This window comes from Hylobates moloch, unplaced genomic scaffold (genome assembly GCF_009828535.3).
Source record: "Hylobates moloch isolate HMO894 unplaced genomic scaffold, HMol_V3 SCAFFOLD_18, whole genome shotgun sequence".
Lineage (NCBI taxonomy): Eukaryota > Metazoa > Chordata > Mammalia > Primates > Hylobatidae > Hylobates > Hylobates moloch.
The window spans coordinates 49,755,073-49,774,259 of NW_026652293.1; the positions used below are offsets into that span (position 1 = coordinate 49,755,073).

At 36.2% G+C, this 19,187-nt stretch overlaps 1 protein-coding gene and 1 long non-coding RNA gene across 3 annotated transcripts in view; one reads left to right on the top strand and one right to left on the bottom strand.

The window, feature by feature from the left end:
- USH2A (usherin) overlaps positions 1–19,187 on the bottom strand; it is a 798,563-nt gene that overhangs the window by 442,796 nt on the left and 336,580 nt on the right. The window contains exons 24-30 of the mRNA XM_032136481.2: positions 18,749–18,850; positions 16,700–16,879; positions 15,460–15,590; positions 10,141–10,414; positions 5,079–5,282; positions 4,873–4,953; positions 2,083–2,274 (exon numbers count right to left, since the gene is read on the bottom strand). Coding sequence (XP_031992372.1) covers positions 2,083–2,274; positions 4,873–4,953; positions 5,079–5,282; positions 10,141–10,414; positions 15,460–15,590; positions 16,700–16,879; positions 18,749–18,850 — 1,164 coding nt within the window. The remainder of the gene's footprint in view (positions 1–2,082; positions 2,275–4,872; positions 4,954–5,078; positions 5,283–10,140; positions 10,415–15,459; positions 15,591–16,699; positions 16,880–18,748; positions 18,851–19,187) is intronic.
- Positions 4,497–19,187, top strand: part of LOC116810065 (uncharacterized) — a 63,853-nt gene continuing 49,162 nt past the window's right edge. For both annotated transcript variants that reach the window (XR_009210725.1, XR_009210724.1), the window contains exons 1-2: positions 4,497–4,580; positions 11,122–11,250. This is a non-coding gene — a long non-coding RNA (uncharacterized LOC116810065). The remainder of the gene's footprint in view (positions 4,581–11,121; positions 11,251–19,187) is intronic.

The following is a 19,187-nucleotide window of genomic DNA, read 5'->3' on the forward strand; positions in this document are numbered from 1 at the left end:
GGGTCCCTGGAGAACCAGGATGTAAGCAGAAAAGTCACAGAAGTGAAGAAATATTCCTAGAAATGATGAGAGAGTTACTGTGGAGAATGCTGAAGAGTGGTGAAGACATAGAGTGTCAAGTGTTTTTTTGCCTATGTAAACATGGCAGTTTTTGGTGCTCGTCACAAAAGTAATGAGCAGAAGCCAGATAAAGTGAAGACAAAATGAGCTTAGATACTTCATGCTAGACGAAGGCCGAGAGGAGGAGAGAGGGAGCAATAGCTGGGAGTTTGGACAGAATGAAGATCTTTGTGATTGGTTTGGGTTAGTGTGTTGGTTTTTAACAATGGGAGATAAAAGAGTTTGAATGACCCTGGGAAGAATCCACACAATCAGTGGTTCTCAAACTCTGGCATACATCAGATGTGTCTGGGGGCTTGTTAAAACGAGGACTGCTGAGCCACACTGCAGAGTGTCTGATTTGGTGGGTGTAGGGTGGGCAGGAGAATGTGCATTAATAATAAGTTCCCAAGTGAAGCTAGTAATGCTGGTCCTTGGGCCATACTCCACTGCAGCAGACAGAGGCGTTAAAAATATAAGCGAGAGGAAGATAAGCTATCAGTAACATCTCTGAAGAAACAGGAACAGTCAGGGTCCAGAGGACTTGTGAAGATTTCTATTTTTGATAGGATAAGAGAAGCTTTGTAAAACAGAAAGGAAAAAAAGTATGAAAATAAAAAATAATAATGAAAATAAAATGATAGCATAGCACACACCTCCTCTATATCAAAATGGTTTTATGTGTTTTAGCATGCATTCATTCAGCCAACCCCAATAACAACTCCATCAGGCAGAAAAATGCAATTAATATGTACATTTGGTAGTAAGAAAGTAATAGAAATCCTATACAATAGATTGATTTTTCTATGGTGTCTAATTTGATCTAAAATAGAACTCTGTCAGCTGAGTGGGATGAGAAAGGGAGGTAATATGTGTATAGTTTGGAAAAATATAAAATATTTAATGAGGAGAATGGGGGAAGGAGCTATTCTGAAAATATAGTAGGATTGGTGTCATTACTGAGTGCTCATTTGAAAGTGGGGTTGAGCATTTTTAGCAATAAACTACTTGATATTTTCCAGCCCATGTAGCTGCCATGTGCAATCTGTGTGTGAAAGGGCAAGCTGTGGGCTTAATCAGGTTGGGCTTTTATAAGGAGGGTAAAATAGGAAAGAAGTGAAAGGTGTGAATTTGTTTGTTTTTCTTTTGCTAAAAGTTGGTAGTATATTTGGGCTGTGCATTCCAAAGAGTCTAAAGAAGGAAGTAAAGTCTTGAGGGAATTGACCAACAGGTTTGTTGGGAAAATATTTAAGGCTTTTCTAACATCCATTCTGATGGTTCACGTTATAGGATGTTTTGATAGAGGAAAATGTTTTTTCTGTCAAATTTGACACATTTACTTTCTTTTTATCGAAGGCTTAAATTCAACTCTCCCTTTAAATATGCTTTAATATTTCATGAAGCTGAAAAATGCTGTTAATACACACACATGAATTTGAGTGTGAGATGTGTTAGTGGTGTGTGAGTATATTTCATTATAATCATTCTTCATGGCACACCACACTGTGAGAAATCGATTCACTAATTTGCCAGTCCAACTAACTGGGGCCCTAAGACTCCTCCACCTTGAGATAATTAGGTTTAATCAGCAATTTTACAATAAATAATAGTGGTATGAACTGGGGCTAGTCCCAAAGAGTAAATTTTTGCTTTGTGAAATAAGTATTTATACAAAGGATTTCCAAAAGATGTCTATAAGGTGTTAAAGGGCCATAGCCACCTATGATGTAATCTTTGGGGGATGGAGAGAATATCTACCTTAGAATAAAATTATCCACGAGAGCCCATGCACATCGTAGAATTATTCTTTTTATCCTAGGTAGATGTAGGCTTCCACTACTTTAGATGATTGTTGTTTTTAATCAGGTAAAATACATGTATATTTAATACATTTTTCTAAAAAACATTTGCAGAAGATTTTTATTTAAAATGCAAACAAAAAGGAAGTTAATAGGATCTACTCTGTTAAAGGATTGCCTTTACCTGTGAGGGTGCTTGTATTGACGAATTCAGCACTGGCAGAGGGCATGTGGGGTGGATGGGTGCTGTCCTCACTATAGGCTTTCAGAATGTACTTCTCAATTACACCTCTGACAACAGGTTCATCCCAGGTCACCTCAATGCTGTATCCATTTAAGCTGCGGACTCTTGAGGGAGTTGGCACACTTTGTGGAGCTGTGAAGGAATAAAAGAGAAAATAGGGAAAATGGCAGTTCTGCGAAGACTATTGCTCCTATTCTTCACTTTTAATGGCTGCAGTAAATCAGACTCAACCATTAGCATAAATACAATTTATTAGAGTTGTAACTTTTCAGCATTGATCTAATATGACTGCACATCTTGAGCCATTCAGTTTAAGCGATATTTCAAAACCATCAAAACTCCATCGACATAACATTCTTTCAAGTCTAGTCCAGGTTTTCCAAAAACATTTAATGTATCAGACATGTTTAAACATCACTCATAAAGAAGGAGGTGGATGGTAGGCAGATAACAAGTTCAAGCAATATAATGATGTACCCCCTTTGAAGCAAGATAATTAGACTGTTATTATACATAGTGGTTTGACACTTTTATATCTTCAATGTATTAGCCAAAAAAAATCACAAATGTGATTGTGTTGTACTTGGATGCCTAGACCCATTTTCCAAATGCAATTGTTTTTCTAATTAATTTTTAAAAAGCAAAGTTTTACCAGATATGATATATGGAATATATTCTTAATTGCGGTTTTTGGGGGTGGGGGTGGGGTAAAGGAGCTGGTGCCCTTGAGAGTCTACAAAGTCATTTTCAAAGACTTGTTCTGCAGAATATCTCAGAATAATATCACAAAATGCGGAAGTTTAAAAGAACTGCAAAACCTTACTTACAAGCTGAGCCCCCTAATTTACAAAATCTATAACCTTTAACTATTTATTAGACATTTCTACAGTTCTGATCAGTAAAAACTTCATCACAGCTGAGTGCACTGGGGACACAAAGAAAGAGCCCAAGGAACTCCGTGGCAGGATGATGGATGAGAGACCTGCTCTAGCTGCTCATGGACTCCTGAGCCCTGTCCATGGAGGATCACTCTGGTTTTTCCACATCAAATCTCCTCCTCTCCGACTTTACTGTCCAAACCAATAAAATAGGACAGCTTTAAGGGAAACAAAGTGAACATAAAGGATAAGAGGAAACACCAAAGGGGAGAACCACTCTCTGAGCAGTTAAAACACCACGGGCACCTATAGAAAACACACAGGCCACACGATCGAGTTGCAAGGAAAGGGACAACGGGAGTGATGTTGATTTTATTAGTTCTGAAATGTGGTACAGGGCAAAGTACAGGACTGTCTAACAGATGGCCTTCTCATAAGGGACAGAGCAAAACTGACTCAAAAATAATTAAATAGTGCAATTATTCTCCAACCCTTGGGAGCATGTAGCTGCTCAGTGTTGTGGTCAGATTGTAAATATGAATTTATGGCATAGGGCTGTGGTCAGATCATTGCTATAAATTCAGAGCTCTATTTGTGTACTTTCTCAGTAGTACTCAAAATGGGGACTATTAAGCTAAGTAAGCAACGTGCTTTGCAGACACCTACTAATGTTGCTGAATTATACTCAAAGCAGGCTTTATATTTGTTAATAAAGTAGAAGGGTGTGAAATAGGAGCAGAGAACATGTCAGTAACCAGTGAGTATTTTATATTGGAGCTTTCTCTTAGCTCTGAAGTTGAAAAGGATTTTAAGAGATCGTTCAGCTCATTGTCTTGCCTATAAATAGGTGATAATTTAAATCATCCTGGAAAAGCGTCAAGTTGTCCTCTTCTGGAAAATATGTAGGTAGAGAGTCTTGAAAATTATCCTTAGTTGCTTATCTCAGTATTTAATTATATTTTAGGTTAAGAAGATTCCTCAAAGGATGCCTGGGATAGTAACCCACTGTTGATTAAGTACAAGAGAATATCTTGATGGAAACGCATCTTTAGACAAATTATTACTCGCTGAATAAACTTCCTTACAGAGACATAAGTGGCAATCATTTGGAGATGTGTTCAGTTTCCTGACAAATATTTGACCCAAAATAGTGGAATGCCATCAATTCACAAAACTCTTTGTGCTGAATGCCTTCCTGTGGTAGTATTATGGGAAAAGATTTTGTGGTCAGTCAGAAGTAAAAAACAAGTCAGTTGTCTGAGATTAGGTCTAATGTGTACCGTCTCCTAGTTGGTTCTTTTCCAACTCGAAATATATTAAACCAATCAGCAATTTCCCTCTTGGGAGAGTCATTCTAAGATTCTAATAGTCAACAACGGGGCAAACATCTGCAATGATGTCATAGACACACCTGATTCCAACCAGTTGCAGGTTTCAAATGTGCTTTCTGTGAGGAAGTCAAGAGGGTGCCACTCTCATCCAAGGATAATCCTAATCCCTGACTTCAGCTTCTTGCTATCTATGCCATCTGTAAAGGTTACCTACCCTTAGACATATTAGGTAGGTGGGGCTATTACATCCTTAAGACAACCTGAACTTTCCTTGCTTCTGCATCCTAAGAGGAAAGGATCAAGTCTGAGCAAGTATTTAGTGAATTCTTGACAAATGAAAAGCACCGATCTACTAAGCATTTTAGCCATTGACAGATGTATTTTCAAACCAAGGCATGCTCTGTCAGAAGACTACAAAAACATTACTGCTTCAGGGTAATAGTCCTTCCTTTTATATACATACACAAATACAGGCATGTGTGTGTGTGTGTGCACATATGCATTTGAAGATAAGTATTTACCTGCTCCTGTTGTACGTCCTCGACTCCAATCACTATATACTGAACCTCCTTCATGCGAGGCTATCACCCGATACAGGTATTCTTAAATGGAAATAAGACGCAGCAAGATTAAAATAATACTCATAGATTAATGAGGGGCTGGCAGGGAGGGAAAGGGGGATGAATAAGAGACATGTAACATTTAATTTAGAGGACCTCCACATTACCTGTAAAAGGCTGGAGACCACCCTCGTAAACACTCTGCTCTTTTCCCTGGTAAACCAGGATGGAGTCATTTCCCCTGCAGTTAACAGCACTGTCAGTTGATAGGCATCCATCCAGATTGACTCTGACAGCACCGCTGGACACAGATGCCAAGTTAACGACAGCACCCCGTGTAAATTTAACATCCTTCACGCAACCACCGAAACCTAGCAAATAGTAAGGGATTAGTATCGCATAAAGGGCTTGAGTCATTAATTACCAATCATTTTTGTCCTCTGCAGCCCTACATTTTGAGGAAGGAGGTAGTTAGATACAATTGCTAGACTTTCAAGTCTTTCTTGGAAAACCTTTTATGCCTCCTACTTTTTATCAAGCTAATTTGTTGCAAAGAAACATAGTTCTATTATTTGGAAAACACATTCATGGGTAATTCTAATTTAACTTTTGGTACTGAAAAAGCATTTATTTTACGTCTTTAGGCCCACATTTTCTAAATTCTGTTTCTTCCCATAAAATAAAATTTAGGCAACTTCGTATTATGGTAGGGGGATAGCCCCATGTCTCTTAAATCTGAAAAATTAAGTTACTATATAAGTCAGTTTTAAGTGCCAAAAAATAATATTTGAATTAGCATGATTATTCAGTAAGCTCATTGGGGAAAAACACACTCTGAGCATTTTATGCAGAATAGCAGGAAAGAGAACATAATTTCAAAATATATTAGTCCTGAAATATTGCCATGAATTGCATAACAATCACGTCAGAGGTATAGAATTTAGCCCAAGTTACATCAGCCTATGGAAGAGCTGTCACTATGCTCTATCATTTTTCACAGAGTTCCATAATCTTGAATATACAAAATGGTCACCAGTTTTACATCCCCATTAGCATGACAGGGGCCAGCCTTCAGTGTTGGCAATAGCAATACCATGAGATTTCATGGAATGCGTATTCTACACAGGTGACCTTAGAACACCCACTGCGCAGTATCATTCTGTGAAGTTTAACAGAGAATGCGGATGAAATGAATTTAGAGTATTTGCCACTTTTTTGTTAGACAGCAAACAAAAAAGGCATCCAGTCAGCCAGGGAATAGCAGTGGCTTTGAATTACATGCTATTTTGTGAAAACAGAGATCAGCTCAGTGAAGTCTGGCAGTACTCTGTGCAGAAAACTGCACGAAATTGGGACAAACAGGACCGAGTTTGAGATTGCTGTAGCGTGCATGTTCTCTCTCTCTCTCTCTCTCTCCGAACAAAACGCTGTAAAGTTTGAAAGGCCTCAAACACATGATCAGCTCTTTTCAAGATTAAAGCACAGCAGGAGGAAATGGAAATAAAATATAATGCGATGCATAACCGTAAAATAAGTTAATAGTAACAATGACCATATTGTTCTCCTCAGCATTCATATGATGTCTTATTATGCCTTCTAACACATTAAGTTGCAGCCTATTTCCTTTTAAGTGTCTTTTACTATTATCCACATTTTTTTAGTCCTGACTGATCAATACTGCTAGTCTATCTTAAACACACAGTAGACACTCAATAAGTTGGGTGAATTGAATTGAAAGCAATGGAGCTCAATATAAAATCATTGGCTGGAAAATTCAGAACCTAAGAATTTTAATGTATTTAACAGCAGTAATTTTCTGATGGCACATAGCTGTATTATCAAAATTCTCTGTACCCTAACTTCCCTACCAACGAAATAAGAACAGTGAAAGGGCAGCTTGGCAAACAAGTGCTGTTATAAGAAATGCCACATTACTTTTTGAGGGGTACATAGTTTCAGCTTTGCAGGATGAAAAGAGTTCTTCAGAGGGATGTTGGTGATTTCTGCAAAATAATGTGAATGTACCTAATGCCACTAAACTGTACATTTAAAAATGGTTACAATGGTCAATTTCATGTTACATATATTTTACCATAATGTTTAAAAAACTAAAAATTTAACAAAAAGCAACATAAAAATTAATTCACAGGATGAAATTTTCAATTTGGGAAAGCCCAGGGAGATACATCTTTCTTCATTTTGGAGATGAAGAAAAAGGCCCAGAGAGTTAGTTATAAAATGAAGTTTGTAAGCACTAATTCTCCTAAGGAAATGGTCCTCTGGTCCTCAAGGCTCAGGCCTTGGAGACTGCTGAGCTCTTGAAGCTGCTGAGCTCCAGTGCAGGGTCCTTCTAGTGGCATCCTTCCAGTGGTGACCCAAGAGTTCAGTTAAGGTTGTCCCGTGCTTTCAACTCTTTCCCACCAGAAATGCTCCCCAGACCTAAAACATTTGAATGAGATGTGAGGACAACAAAAGGAGAAAGGGGATGTTCATGAGAGGAGTGGAAATGCCTTCTTTTCTTACTCCACTACCCTCGTGAGAATACAAAAAAATCCCCATCCACACCACCACCCCTGAGCCTCTAAATGCCTAAAAGGTGGCCCAGAGCTCTAGGGTGACAAATCAGAAAACCATTAGCCCTTCTTCTAGGGAAGGCAGTACTGCTGCAGAGCGCTTGGCTTGGCAGGCCCGTTAAATTTCAGGCCCCACTCTCTCCCTCTCCATGGAGGGGTTTGGGCAGAGCATTGCCTGTGAGACCACATGCCAGACCCAGTCATGCCCAACCTAGATGTAAATGATTATCCTCATTGATCATTCTAAGAAGATAAACTCTCATCATCTGAGCTGGCACATCTTCAGCAAATTATGTTGCCCAGCATTTCCAAAACAAAAAAGAAAATTAGTCTTGTATCTGATTCGGAGGAAGATTACAATGTTAGTGGTTAAAAAAAAATAGCACTAATATGACCACAAAATAGAGCTTCTGATGAAAAAAAAAGGTGCTAATTAAGAAGCAGAGAAAAGGAAAAACGTTTTTAAGACAATTGATAGTGGGCTGAAAGAAATACATTAAGTGAACATGATTCGTTTTGATTGCAATTGACTACACACATGCTGCACCTCTGTATTGTGACTAGTCTCCCTGATCACCGTATAAAACATGCAGTTATTTATATAGATCAGTGTCTCTCAAAGCATCTGAGGCAGAATCTTAGGGGACAGGGGTCCCTAACATCTGTATTTTTAATAACCATTCCAGGTAATGTCAATGTATCTTGAATAGTAAAAATAATAGCTAATTTTGACTTCTATTTTCCAGCTACCATACGTCAATATATTTTCAGTGTTTTGAGAACCACTGATATGGATGGTGCTACAATAATACAAATTAAATATTACTCACAAATAAAATACCTTCCAGTATCACAGACTTAGTCATAGTGTGTAGGTAAAATTATTCCCTTTGGGTCCATGGTGATGTTTTAAACTTCTGTTATTGTCTTACAATTTCAGTTTTAGCCACGTCTTTAGGACCATCAGTAGTAATGGGTTTAGGGGTAATTCAAAGAAGAAAGTTATACATGCAGGGTTTTTGTTTCTTGTTTTTATTTTTTTTTCCCAGAAGCAAACAGGATTAAGTAATCTCACTCATACAAAGGGTTTTCAAGTTCTTTCTAACCTCAGAAACCTGAAAACCTGGAGAAGCTCTTATATGAATGTAATATTTTTAGCTGCTGTTACATCTTAAGTGCCTTGAAAATGTCATTACTGTCTTATATCCCAGTTATTCATTAACTCCTTACTACCACCCTTCTAAAAGTCTCCTAAGAGCTTGCCATATATTTTCTATTCAAAGGCATTTAAATCTTTATGTACTTACCAAATAGGCAAAGACTGCTTCATGAAAATTTTAACTATTCAGGGTACATAGATTTTGAAATACATAAAGGACCTTTTCCACACGTGGGAGGGTGCTTGGTCCCATGCTGGAAGTTACTGTGCTTTCCCCACTTTAAAAAGGAGCATTGGCCAATGCCCATAAAAGTGAGCATTGATTGTAATAAGGAGAGTTGACTTTATACCAGGCTGCCTGAGAGATACTTAGTGTCTTGCTATCTGCTTACTAGCCATGTGACCTTGGGAAAGTTACCTTCCTCTCTGCTCTTCAGTTTCCTCATCTGTAATGAGGATATAAATAATAATGCCTAACACACTTGTTATGAATAACAAGTGTAAGCTCTCAGAACCATGACTGCCACAAGAAATGATACACAGACATTGTTAGCCTTTTCAAATTAATTGTTTCTCCGATTACATTCAAACTTCTATGAGTTAACTTCTTACCTAAATTATAAGTAATGCACTTTTCCTTTCTCTTATGATTATTAATAATCTACAATATATAGATTTTCACAAGTATGTTTGGAAGTCAACCAAATACACCCCACATTTTTTTTTCCCACGACAGCTCTACTGAAAAACTAGGGAGACAATTAGCATTTATGTCAAAGAAAGAAAAGGCAATGAATTGCGTTGATATTTTTTACTAGTTGTGCATACCAACTTAATTTACTTTTTCATCTGTAAATACAAATAATGATCAGTATCTAGCATATGAGGAAATACATTTATATGCATTATATATAATTATATATTATATATAATTATGTATGTATACACATATATTTCATATATAATTATATCTCTCACATATAATTGCATCATATATGTAAAATATGCATTATATAATATATGTATATTATATAATGCATATAATAAATATATAAATTACTAAGTTTTCCATATAAATATCATCTTTAGGAGGCACTTCAGGTACGTTATTTATAATCAACATATTTATTTTAAAATTTCTTCAGTAAATAGTAATATATGTATATATAATTATATACCACGTATATATAATTATATACTACATATATGATTATATGTCACATTAATAATAATATGTATATTAATTACTATTTACTGAGGACATATTGAAATAAATATGCTGATTATAAATAATGGCACATTGTTAAGGGTAACACACAAAACTATTTGAAAAAGTGTTTTCATTAGTTTTTAGGGTTTAAATTTCTCCAGAAAAAGGGGTGCTGTTGGGTGCTGCTTTTAGCCTGAATCTATTGCTATCTCTTGAAACACAGAAACACCAAAAACTGTTAGCACCAGGGCTGTATGGATTTGTGAATTCCTCCAGATGGAACTTACCTTGTTCCAAACACAAATGTTGATAAGAGTTCAGCAGTTCCCGTGGGATTCCTCCCACATAAACTGGAGAATTCACCACCAGTGGCTGGTCTCCGGACTCCGATGCATGCTTCATCAGTCCATTCACACTCGCTGATATGAAAGAGCCTTCCTTTTTAATAATGACTTTATTCCACTTTCCATTACAATAGGAGAGCCCCAGCAATAGATCCACTTGTGTAAAGGCAAGACTGGTATTTAACCGGAAGGTCAATATTCCACTTTTCAGCTCCATCTGTATTTTATATTAAAAAAGAAAGTAGGTATATAAAAAGGCTGCAGAAGGGCAGTTTGGGAGAGAGCAGAAGGTCGATTTCTTGAAGAAAAGCAAAACAGTTCCCTGAAAGCACTCTATAGAAATGTGTCACTTTACCCCTAAGTTTCTGCTTAGGAACATAGGAAATACTTTTCTAGCTTATAGTTGACATGAAGAATGTTGTATTGACGCAAACAAATTCGTACCTAGTAATGATTATACTATGTGATGCGATGTTATGTAGACCTAAGGTTTATTTTTGCTGCAACATAGAAGATTACACCCCTGCATAAGTGACTGAATGACTGAAGAGAACAGAACAGTTTGAACTATGACTCTTTGAATTTTTAGAAAATGAGAAAATACTACTTCATATATCAATTTAATTTGGGGGAAAATATGACAAGACAATAAGAAAATGAAATGTCAAGCTTGATTAAGCTTATTTTAACTGGCTAGTGAACTCAATTTCAAATATGTAAGACATATTTTGATTGAATATTTCGGTTTTATTCTAAATCTTTAACTAACATAATTGCTTCTATGTGTATTCTATTAGATGACTGTACCATTTTCTAATGTGAACATATTTCACCCAAATTTTCATAGTAAAAAATAAGTTCATAGGTTTGAATTCAAAATGTCTCATGATAATTATTTTACCTAATGTATTTTTACTTTGTTAGAAACCATATCAGTAACCACATGATATTTAAAATCTTGAGATCAATTGTGTCAAGTAAAACAACTTAAATCATGCCGGATACAAATTATGAATTTTTCCATTAAAGTATCATCTTCAGGAAGGACCTCAGGTAAGCAATTGTTCATTTGTCTATCCACTTATTCAATAAATATGGAGTCTCTTACAATGTGCCATATACCTGCTGCTCTAAGGTAAAAACTGCTCCTAAGAGTCATACTGTCTAGTAGCAGAGGCAAACATGTGGGAGCAATACTACTATCAAGACAGGAAAGGGGTAAAGTGAAAGCAGAGAACAGAGAAGGCTTTTTGTTCCCTGGAAGTTGGGAAAGGTTTAAAGTAAGGTTTTAGAAAGTATATAGGATTCGTGGAGGGTCCCCCAAGGAGGGGGACTAATATGCATGACGTGAGGACATCAGGTTCAGAGAAAGGCACCAACTTAGGTAAGACAAAGGGTACATATGGAGGTGGAGGTGAGGTAGTGTCTTGCCAGCTATGTGGAAGCCAGATTTTAAAGGACTTTCAGTGATAGGAGGGTCTGGTATGGAAAGAGTGTTTGGTGTCTGTCTGAAACCAAAACTCGTATTCTTTCCACTATTACCTTGCACTAAAAGCTTAGCCTACAAGACATAAAAAGTACACACTGAAAACAAAATCTCAACTAGAATTCAGGAAATGCGTTAGGAAATCCATTTAATTGTGAAAACATATTGAGAGTCATTAAAATAAGGATAATGATGATGCTGGTGAAAGGGAAGATTCGATCTTAGAAGTATTTGTAAAAGGAACTCATTAGGACCTGGTAAAAAGGTAAATGAGTTAGATGAATGAAAAAGAAATTAAGAACACATCTCATCTATTTTGGGTAACTAGGAGGGTGTTCTGCCATCATCATGTTATGAAAAGCATTTGAAAGAAAGGCTGAGTGTTGTTGTTGACAAGGAGGAGGGGTGAGTTCATTTTAGATATATTGAGTTTGAAATGCCTATAAAACATCCAGATGAAACTCTTTTTGAGGAACTCAAACATAAAGATATGCAGTTTGGGGATGGCCTGGCAAAAAAGAGAAAATACATGACAAAATAAATAAGATTATTCAGTGAGTGTAAAAAGACTGAGAGAAAAGGGAAAAGATTAGTGTCCTCAGCAAGACCAATGTTTTAAGGGGACAGCATAGTAGAAAATAGCTCTTTTAAGTGACAATGATCTCCTTAAAGAAGCTAAGAGAACTTAATGAACTCAGGAGAAACTAGTATTTTGGGAAATCAGTAGGGAAGAATAAGAAAAAAAAAAAACAGAGAATGACAGAAAAAGGACAAATAATATAAGAAATAAAAATCACTGGGCTAGGAAATGTGGGGGCCATTGACCACTTTAGAAAAGTGATTTTGTAGAAAGGTGTGGTAGTGGCAGAAACCTAATGTACAGTCATTTTAGGGACTGAAGTGAGATGAAAAAGTGGCAATAACAAAAATAACCACTTTCAGTGCACCATGAAGGTAAGGAAAAGTACAGTGGAGAAGGGTTCACAGACATAAGATAAAACACTAAGGAAAATAAATTTCAATCATTCCATATATTAAGGGAAAAGAGCCAATTGAGAGGGAACACTTGAACATACAAAGACGGGAGACTGGTAGAACAAGTTCTTACAGAAGAAGGGATAGAATCTAGGATGACAGTAGACATATTTTCTTTGGATGTAAGCATGGTAATTGTTCATTTGTTCCCCTCAGTCAGTAGAGACTGAAATCTGGCTTGGCTCAAATACAGTCAAGTTGATAGATAGAGAGATTGAAAGTTGAATATGTATGCTTGTTTTTATCAGGAAAGTGTGAGACTACCTGAAGACATTCAGGTTATAGTATTTCTAGATCCTAAGATTCTTTTTCTTTCACTTTCTACATCTAAACTTATTAGAAAATCCTGTAAACAGTAGATATTGTTTAATAAAAGAATTGGAGAGCTCAAAACAACTTCTCATACCCGTATTAGTTTTCCTATACTGTGTAGCAATCTAGCTACTAGAACTGAAAAGCAAGGTGGCTGGACTGATTGATCAAGATTTGTGAAGCCCAATACAACATACAAGATCAGGGCATTGGTAGAAACACAGTTGAAGAAATACATTATAGTGGCTCAGGTAAGGAGCAAGTAAGTTAACTAGAAAGTGGGCTAATAGCCAATGGTGTCAATGCCTTGGTGAACTTAATGAGAAAGACTGAGAGAGCTAGAGGGATATAAGGTTATGTTTTGAGATTCAAGGTTGTAGCAATGGAAACATTCTGAGTTTATCAATTCCAGGGGATAACCATGCATACTGAAGTATGTCAGTTTAATAGAAACAGTTGTCGAGGGGTAATCTGTGAGCAGCCTCAGTCCTCAGGTATGGCAGACTGTAACTAAGTTTTATGAAAGACTGCTTCCTTTATAGTTGCATGGGAAGTGTTAAAAGAAAGCCAAGCACATAGTAGGCACTCAGTGTATATTTATCTAAGCATATTGATTTTTTTGTTTTGTTTGTTTTGAGACAGACCTCTCTTGCCCAGGCTGGAGTGCAGAGGTGCAATCACAGGTGACTGCAGCCTTCAACTCCCACTCTTCAGCAATCCTCTTGCCTCAGCCTCCCGAGTAGCTGGAACTAGCCACAGTTCTGGCTTTTTATTTTTATTTTTATTTTCATAGAAAAAGGGTCTCACTATGTTGCCCAGGCTTGTCTCGAACTGCTGGCCTCAAGCTATCCTCCTGTAATCCCAGGCCTCCTATAATACCAGGCTTCTAAAAGTGCTGGAATTATAGGGGCAAGCCACTGCACCTAGCCTTAATTTTTTTATTTTTTTAGTAAGAGTTACTCAAAGTTAACAGTATTATTTAATACAGTAACAAAGCAATGAATAGAGGAAGGTGGAGGGTGGAAGCGTGACATAGTAAAGCATATAGACCTCCAGGGCAGGCATATGGTCCTCAAGATGAGGAGCCAAATGGTAAACATCTTTGTATCCTCCACAGTGTATGCACATGTAGATGACTCAACGATGCTCAGTGAAGGTCACCACAGCATGAGCTCATTCACATGTTCACTCATTCATTCATTCAAAAATATTAACATGATAATTGCTGAGGCTTAGGCACTGAGGATACAACTATAAAGAAGAGAACCAAGGTCCTTAGATTCATAGACATTACGTTTCAGAGAAAGAAGCCAACAATACACAAGAGGACAAACAAATATTTAAAGAAGCAGAAATTTTAATAAATACTAAGAAGGGATAAATTGCCGTTTCCCTTCTTAGCAATATTGGCCTTGTATATACTAGGAATGTTAAAAAAAAAAAAACAAAAAAACTGAACGTATCTTAGACTCTTAAAAACCAACAATTGTATTTGTCTATTTGCCTAGAAATCAAGAATCTAAGGGTAAGATGTTCATATTTTTCTCCTGTTTCTATGCTAGTTCTTTAAAATAACTTTTAAGAATTAAAATTTTAATAACATATTTAACAGTGGTATCAAACTAATGATTAAAGACAAGGAAAAGCAGTTACAGTTGCCCATTGTATTTAGAGAAATGTATAAAAATGTTTATAGCAGTCTTATTCATTGTAGCAAAACATGGGAACAACCAATACATCATTGGTAAGAGAAGAGAAATACTACACAGCCAAGAAAATGTATACCTATGTGGACACATAAATGACTCAGAAACAATGTTGAGGGCTAAAGAGAGAGTATAAAGCCAATTTTATAAATTTCAAAAGCGAGAATGTGTAGGCATTCACTAGGTGTTCAAACTATAAAAATGCATGTGAAAAACAAATACAAAATCCTGATTACCTACGACATCTGAAAGGAGATGGAAACAAGATAGGAAAGGCTTTATAGATAGACCAAAAATGATAATATTTAGTTATCAGGAGTGGTGGTAGGTTCAGGAGTGTTCACTATATTATTATACTTGGTTATCTATATGTCATATGAAAAATGTATATATATATTTTTTCAAAACTCATATCAAAAGATAATGAGGGAAATAGTGTTTTTCATATCTTAAGATACTAAATTGGATTTTCTTAATTCCTTATATCTAGTCTGTTTTCTTAAAATTATAATTGTTACAATTATCATTTTAAAAAATTACTAGGATAATAAAATATAAAATGTTTCACAGGACTTCAAAAGTAAAAATGACTTTGGGAAAAAAAAAGAACAAATGTGAATTTGTAAAGAAACCCCAATTAAGTGTAATGCCAACACATGGTTTATTTATTTTAACATTGGGTCCTATATTTTAAAGTAATTTTAATCAAATTAATTCACATACAGCAAGAAAATCAGGTCCATCTGTGTTATAAACGAAAAGAAGCAATCCATTTAATTGGTCAGTTCTGAACTTAAAGGAAATCTCAAAGTTCATTCCACCATGAAACATATACGGATGAAGTTCCAGGAACCCTTTAAAGATAAAAATATGTACATATTAGCATGTGTAATACAATATTGCCAGCATTGTAAGGGTGCTAAGAAACTCTAGGACACAGTCTGCCACTGAGTAAAATCTCACAAAAGAAGATGCAAATCAATGTTAAGAAATTCCTTTTGTAATTGTACAGAAGTGACAGGAAGACCTTGATATATTAAGAAAGACCTTGATATATGTTTATACTTTTTAACAGGAAGAAATTTGCTCTCTAAATCACGTGTTGTCTGTATCATGTAAGATTATTTACTGTTTCAGATAAATATTAACAATAAGTAGTTTGCATTGACTAAAAGAAACTCAGAATGACCTTGATGAAAACAGAACAATAAAAAATGTGAAGATTATATTATTAATATCATATGCCTTTTTGTGCTGAAGGCAGTTTAAGCAACTTAATAACCAACCAACTTAGCTATAAATGTAGGAGGCAGAGATGGGCTTTTATTTGATGAACAAGCCAGGTACACCAAGCCACCATCATCCCTCTCCCTTTCTCCTGGGTGGAAGTCTCTGCTCTGATCAGGCAGAGACTCAGTGTGCCTGTCAGGGGTAAGCTACAGACACTTACACCTCCTCTTTCATTGTAGCCTTTTGAGCAATGGCAGGGATGGTGGTTCTAGTCTCCAGCTCTCCCTCAATGGCCTACTTAACCCATTACCTAGCCAAGAATTAACTGAGAACATTGTTCTTTTATATAATGAGATAAATAGATATTTGTGGATTAACCTAGTAAACAAAACTCTTTGAAACATCTTTCTGAGTGCATTCCAAGTACACATCTCTAACTGCATTCTAGTTTCCAAACAACTGACTTGCAAATGGACATTGGTGATGCTAACATATGTAAATCAAGAACTGCATGGGCTACCAGAGATATTATATATGGATGTATACTTATGAGTCTTAAAATTTATATTGCATATTCAGATGTCAAGAATATATTTGTGTGCACCATTGGAATAACTATTTCTCTGATACTAGGTTCATATAAGGTCAAGTTAATCAAACAGGAGAGATTAAATTATACAAAGGATAGAACATAGATTTTAAGTGAACACTCATGTCATTTTTAGAGCATTACCTGCTCCTAGGAACTGAGCTCCCTCATTTAATGAAGCGGGGCATCCCTCCCAGCTGTTATACACGTTGATTTGTTCTTCAGAACTCTGCCAATCCAGAGGTTCCCAAATAGCTGATGGATTGTAATTCTTCATAAAATGTACATCCTTGAGACAGCCCACAAAACCCTTTTGGATTATCTCTGCAGGAGTTTATAGATATCAAGAAATATGTATTTTGGAAGATTATTTTCAAGCAATTAATTTTATGTGCCACTAAAATCAAAGAAATAGGCACTAGCTCTCACTACCTATTTACTGCAAGCCTCTTAATGATTCATGTAAACACCACACCATCAGCTACAGTAAATGATAGCAATTATAATATTTAGCACTGGTTCAAACCCATCATATCTGCAGAAACAGATGTTTATGCAGAAACCTTGGTTTTGCAGTAGCAAGAATATTGCCTTTTCAACTAACACAGAAAATTCATCTGCCACTAGCCTCAAAAATAAAGTACTATAACTTTAAAAGTTAGATTGGAAGGGAGTGTTTCTATTTAATATATAGTTTATAGTTTAGATTCCTCATCTATGAACCAGTCTGTTACTGAAGTAAATCAATAATTTGGTTTCATTTTTTGGAAATGTATATAGTGTTGATCTTGAATGTGGAACTCTCCAGACCAGGTAGATGCGGGGTTTATAAATACAGTGAATAGGGTGATAACAGAAGGTTGAGAGAGAAAATGTGCAAATGAGAGAATTAGAGAAAAAGCAAGAAAAAAATCAAGAGGAGGAGAAGGTGCACTGAGGTCGAATTTCACACAGCCAAGTCCTTTCCTATGGGGGCAAAGCTTAGTTTTCAGCTTTGAGTTTATGAGAGTTTTATAAGGCCAATTTACATAGGCAAAGTAAAATTGTTTATTCATAATGGAGATGTGTCTTCTACAGGAAGGGTACTTAGTATCAGGGTATTCTCTCCTTCTAGTACCTGAAAATACTATTTCCCAGAAGGGCAAAAAACAAAGGCTGTGTGTTTGTGTGTGTGTGTGTGTGTGTGTGTGTGTGTGTGTGTGTGTGTGTGTGTGTGTGTGTTTTAGAGGGACTTCTCTATCAATCTCAAGTAGTTGAATGAAAACCCTCTCTAATCTAGAGACATTTCTGAGGAGGTAACTATAATCAGCCTTGAGGATTCAATTATATCCTTCTAAATTTGATGAACATTTTCTATTCCTTTTGATCTTCATCATGATTCCCTGAAGACTGCAACCCATGAACAAATTATACTTATCTGGGTTCTAGCTTATTTGTAATATTTATGTAGTTATATTTTAACTTCCTGGGAGAGACTTGGGAGGCACCCTGTGATTCTTAATGAGGACTTGGGAAACAATCCTAGAATTATTAGCATTGCGTTTGAAGGGTAATTTTTTTTCTACCTAAGGTTAATTCCATTCATGTTCGTTTTAATTAGTTTCATTTTAGAATATGTTCTTGTGCTCTTGTTCTAAAAATAAGAGAATCACTTTGTCTATAGCTCAATTATAGCACTTACGGCATTAGGTTGGAATTGTCTGTTTATACGCCTGTGACCTCTATTGTGATAAAGACCACATTTTATTCATCTATGAATATCTAGGGATTGGTTTAGTGCGTATCACATAGTATTCAGGGAATGTTCTTCACCCTATATAGTGTATACATCAAGTTCGTAGTTTTCCATTTCTGTGTTGTTTCACATTCAATTTAAAATCTTAGAAAAAACTATGCATGGGTCCTAAAATAACATACCTTTGACTGAAATTATTATAATTCATTTCAGCAAAAGTTTTAATGAATTCCTTTTATATATCAAGAAATGAGTACTAACAATATAAATACAAGTCATATGGAATATATGGTTCCTTTAAAAAAAAAAAAAGACAGACCTAAAGGAAATTTTTGGCACATTAATATACAAAATATAGCATGAGGTAGAACATAATACTTATGCTTACTTTAAAATAATGTAAATGGGTTCTATTCTAAGTTTGGATGACAACATATGATATACCTTACTAAACTCACCAGGATCCTTCCTGAGGATGGTATAACTTCGCGGCAGCCCTCCCAGAAATACTCCTGTGTTATCACCAATAACAGTACTACCATTTAGGATGGCAGAGGAACCTAGAGAAGAGGAGATGAGAAATATACCTTCACCAGGATACTCTATTTTTACTAGCTCAGCAAATAACAAAATCCTTCACCAGCCTTCAGGATACCACTCTCTTGGTTCTCCTCTCTCCTCATTGCCTGTTCACTACTTTTCTTCAATGGCTCTTCCTCAACATCCCAGCATCATGATGTTGGAATGATCCAGACCACCTGCCTCTCAGGCCTCTTCCTTTCTCTACCCATAGGGACCCCCTAAGTACTCTAGAGGGATGCATAGTGGGCTGGGTTCCAGTACGAACTACCAGGGCCAAAGGCCAGGGGAACCTGGGTCTCTGACTGTGTGGCATTA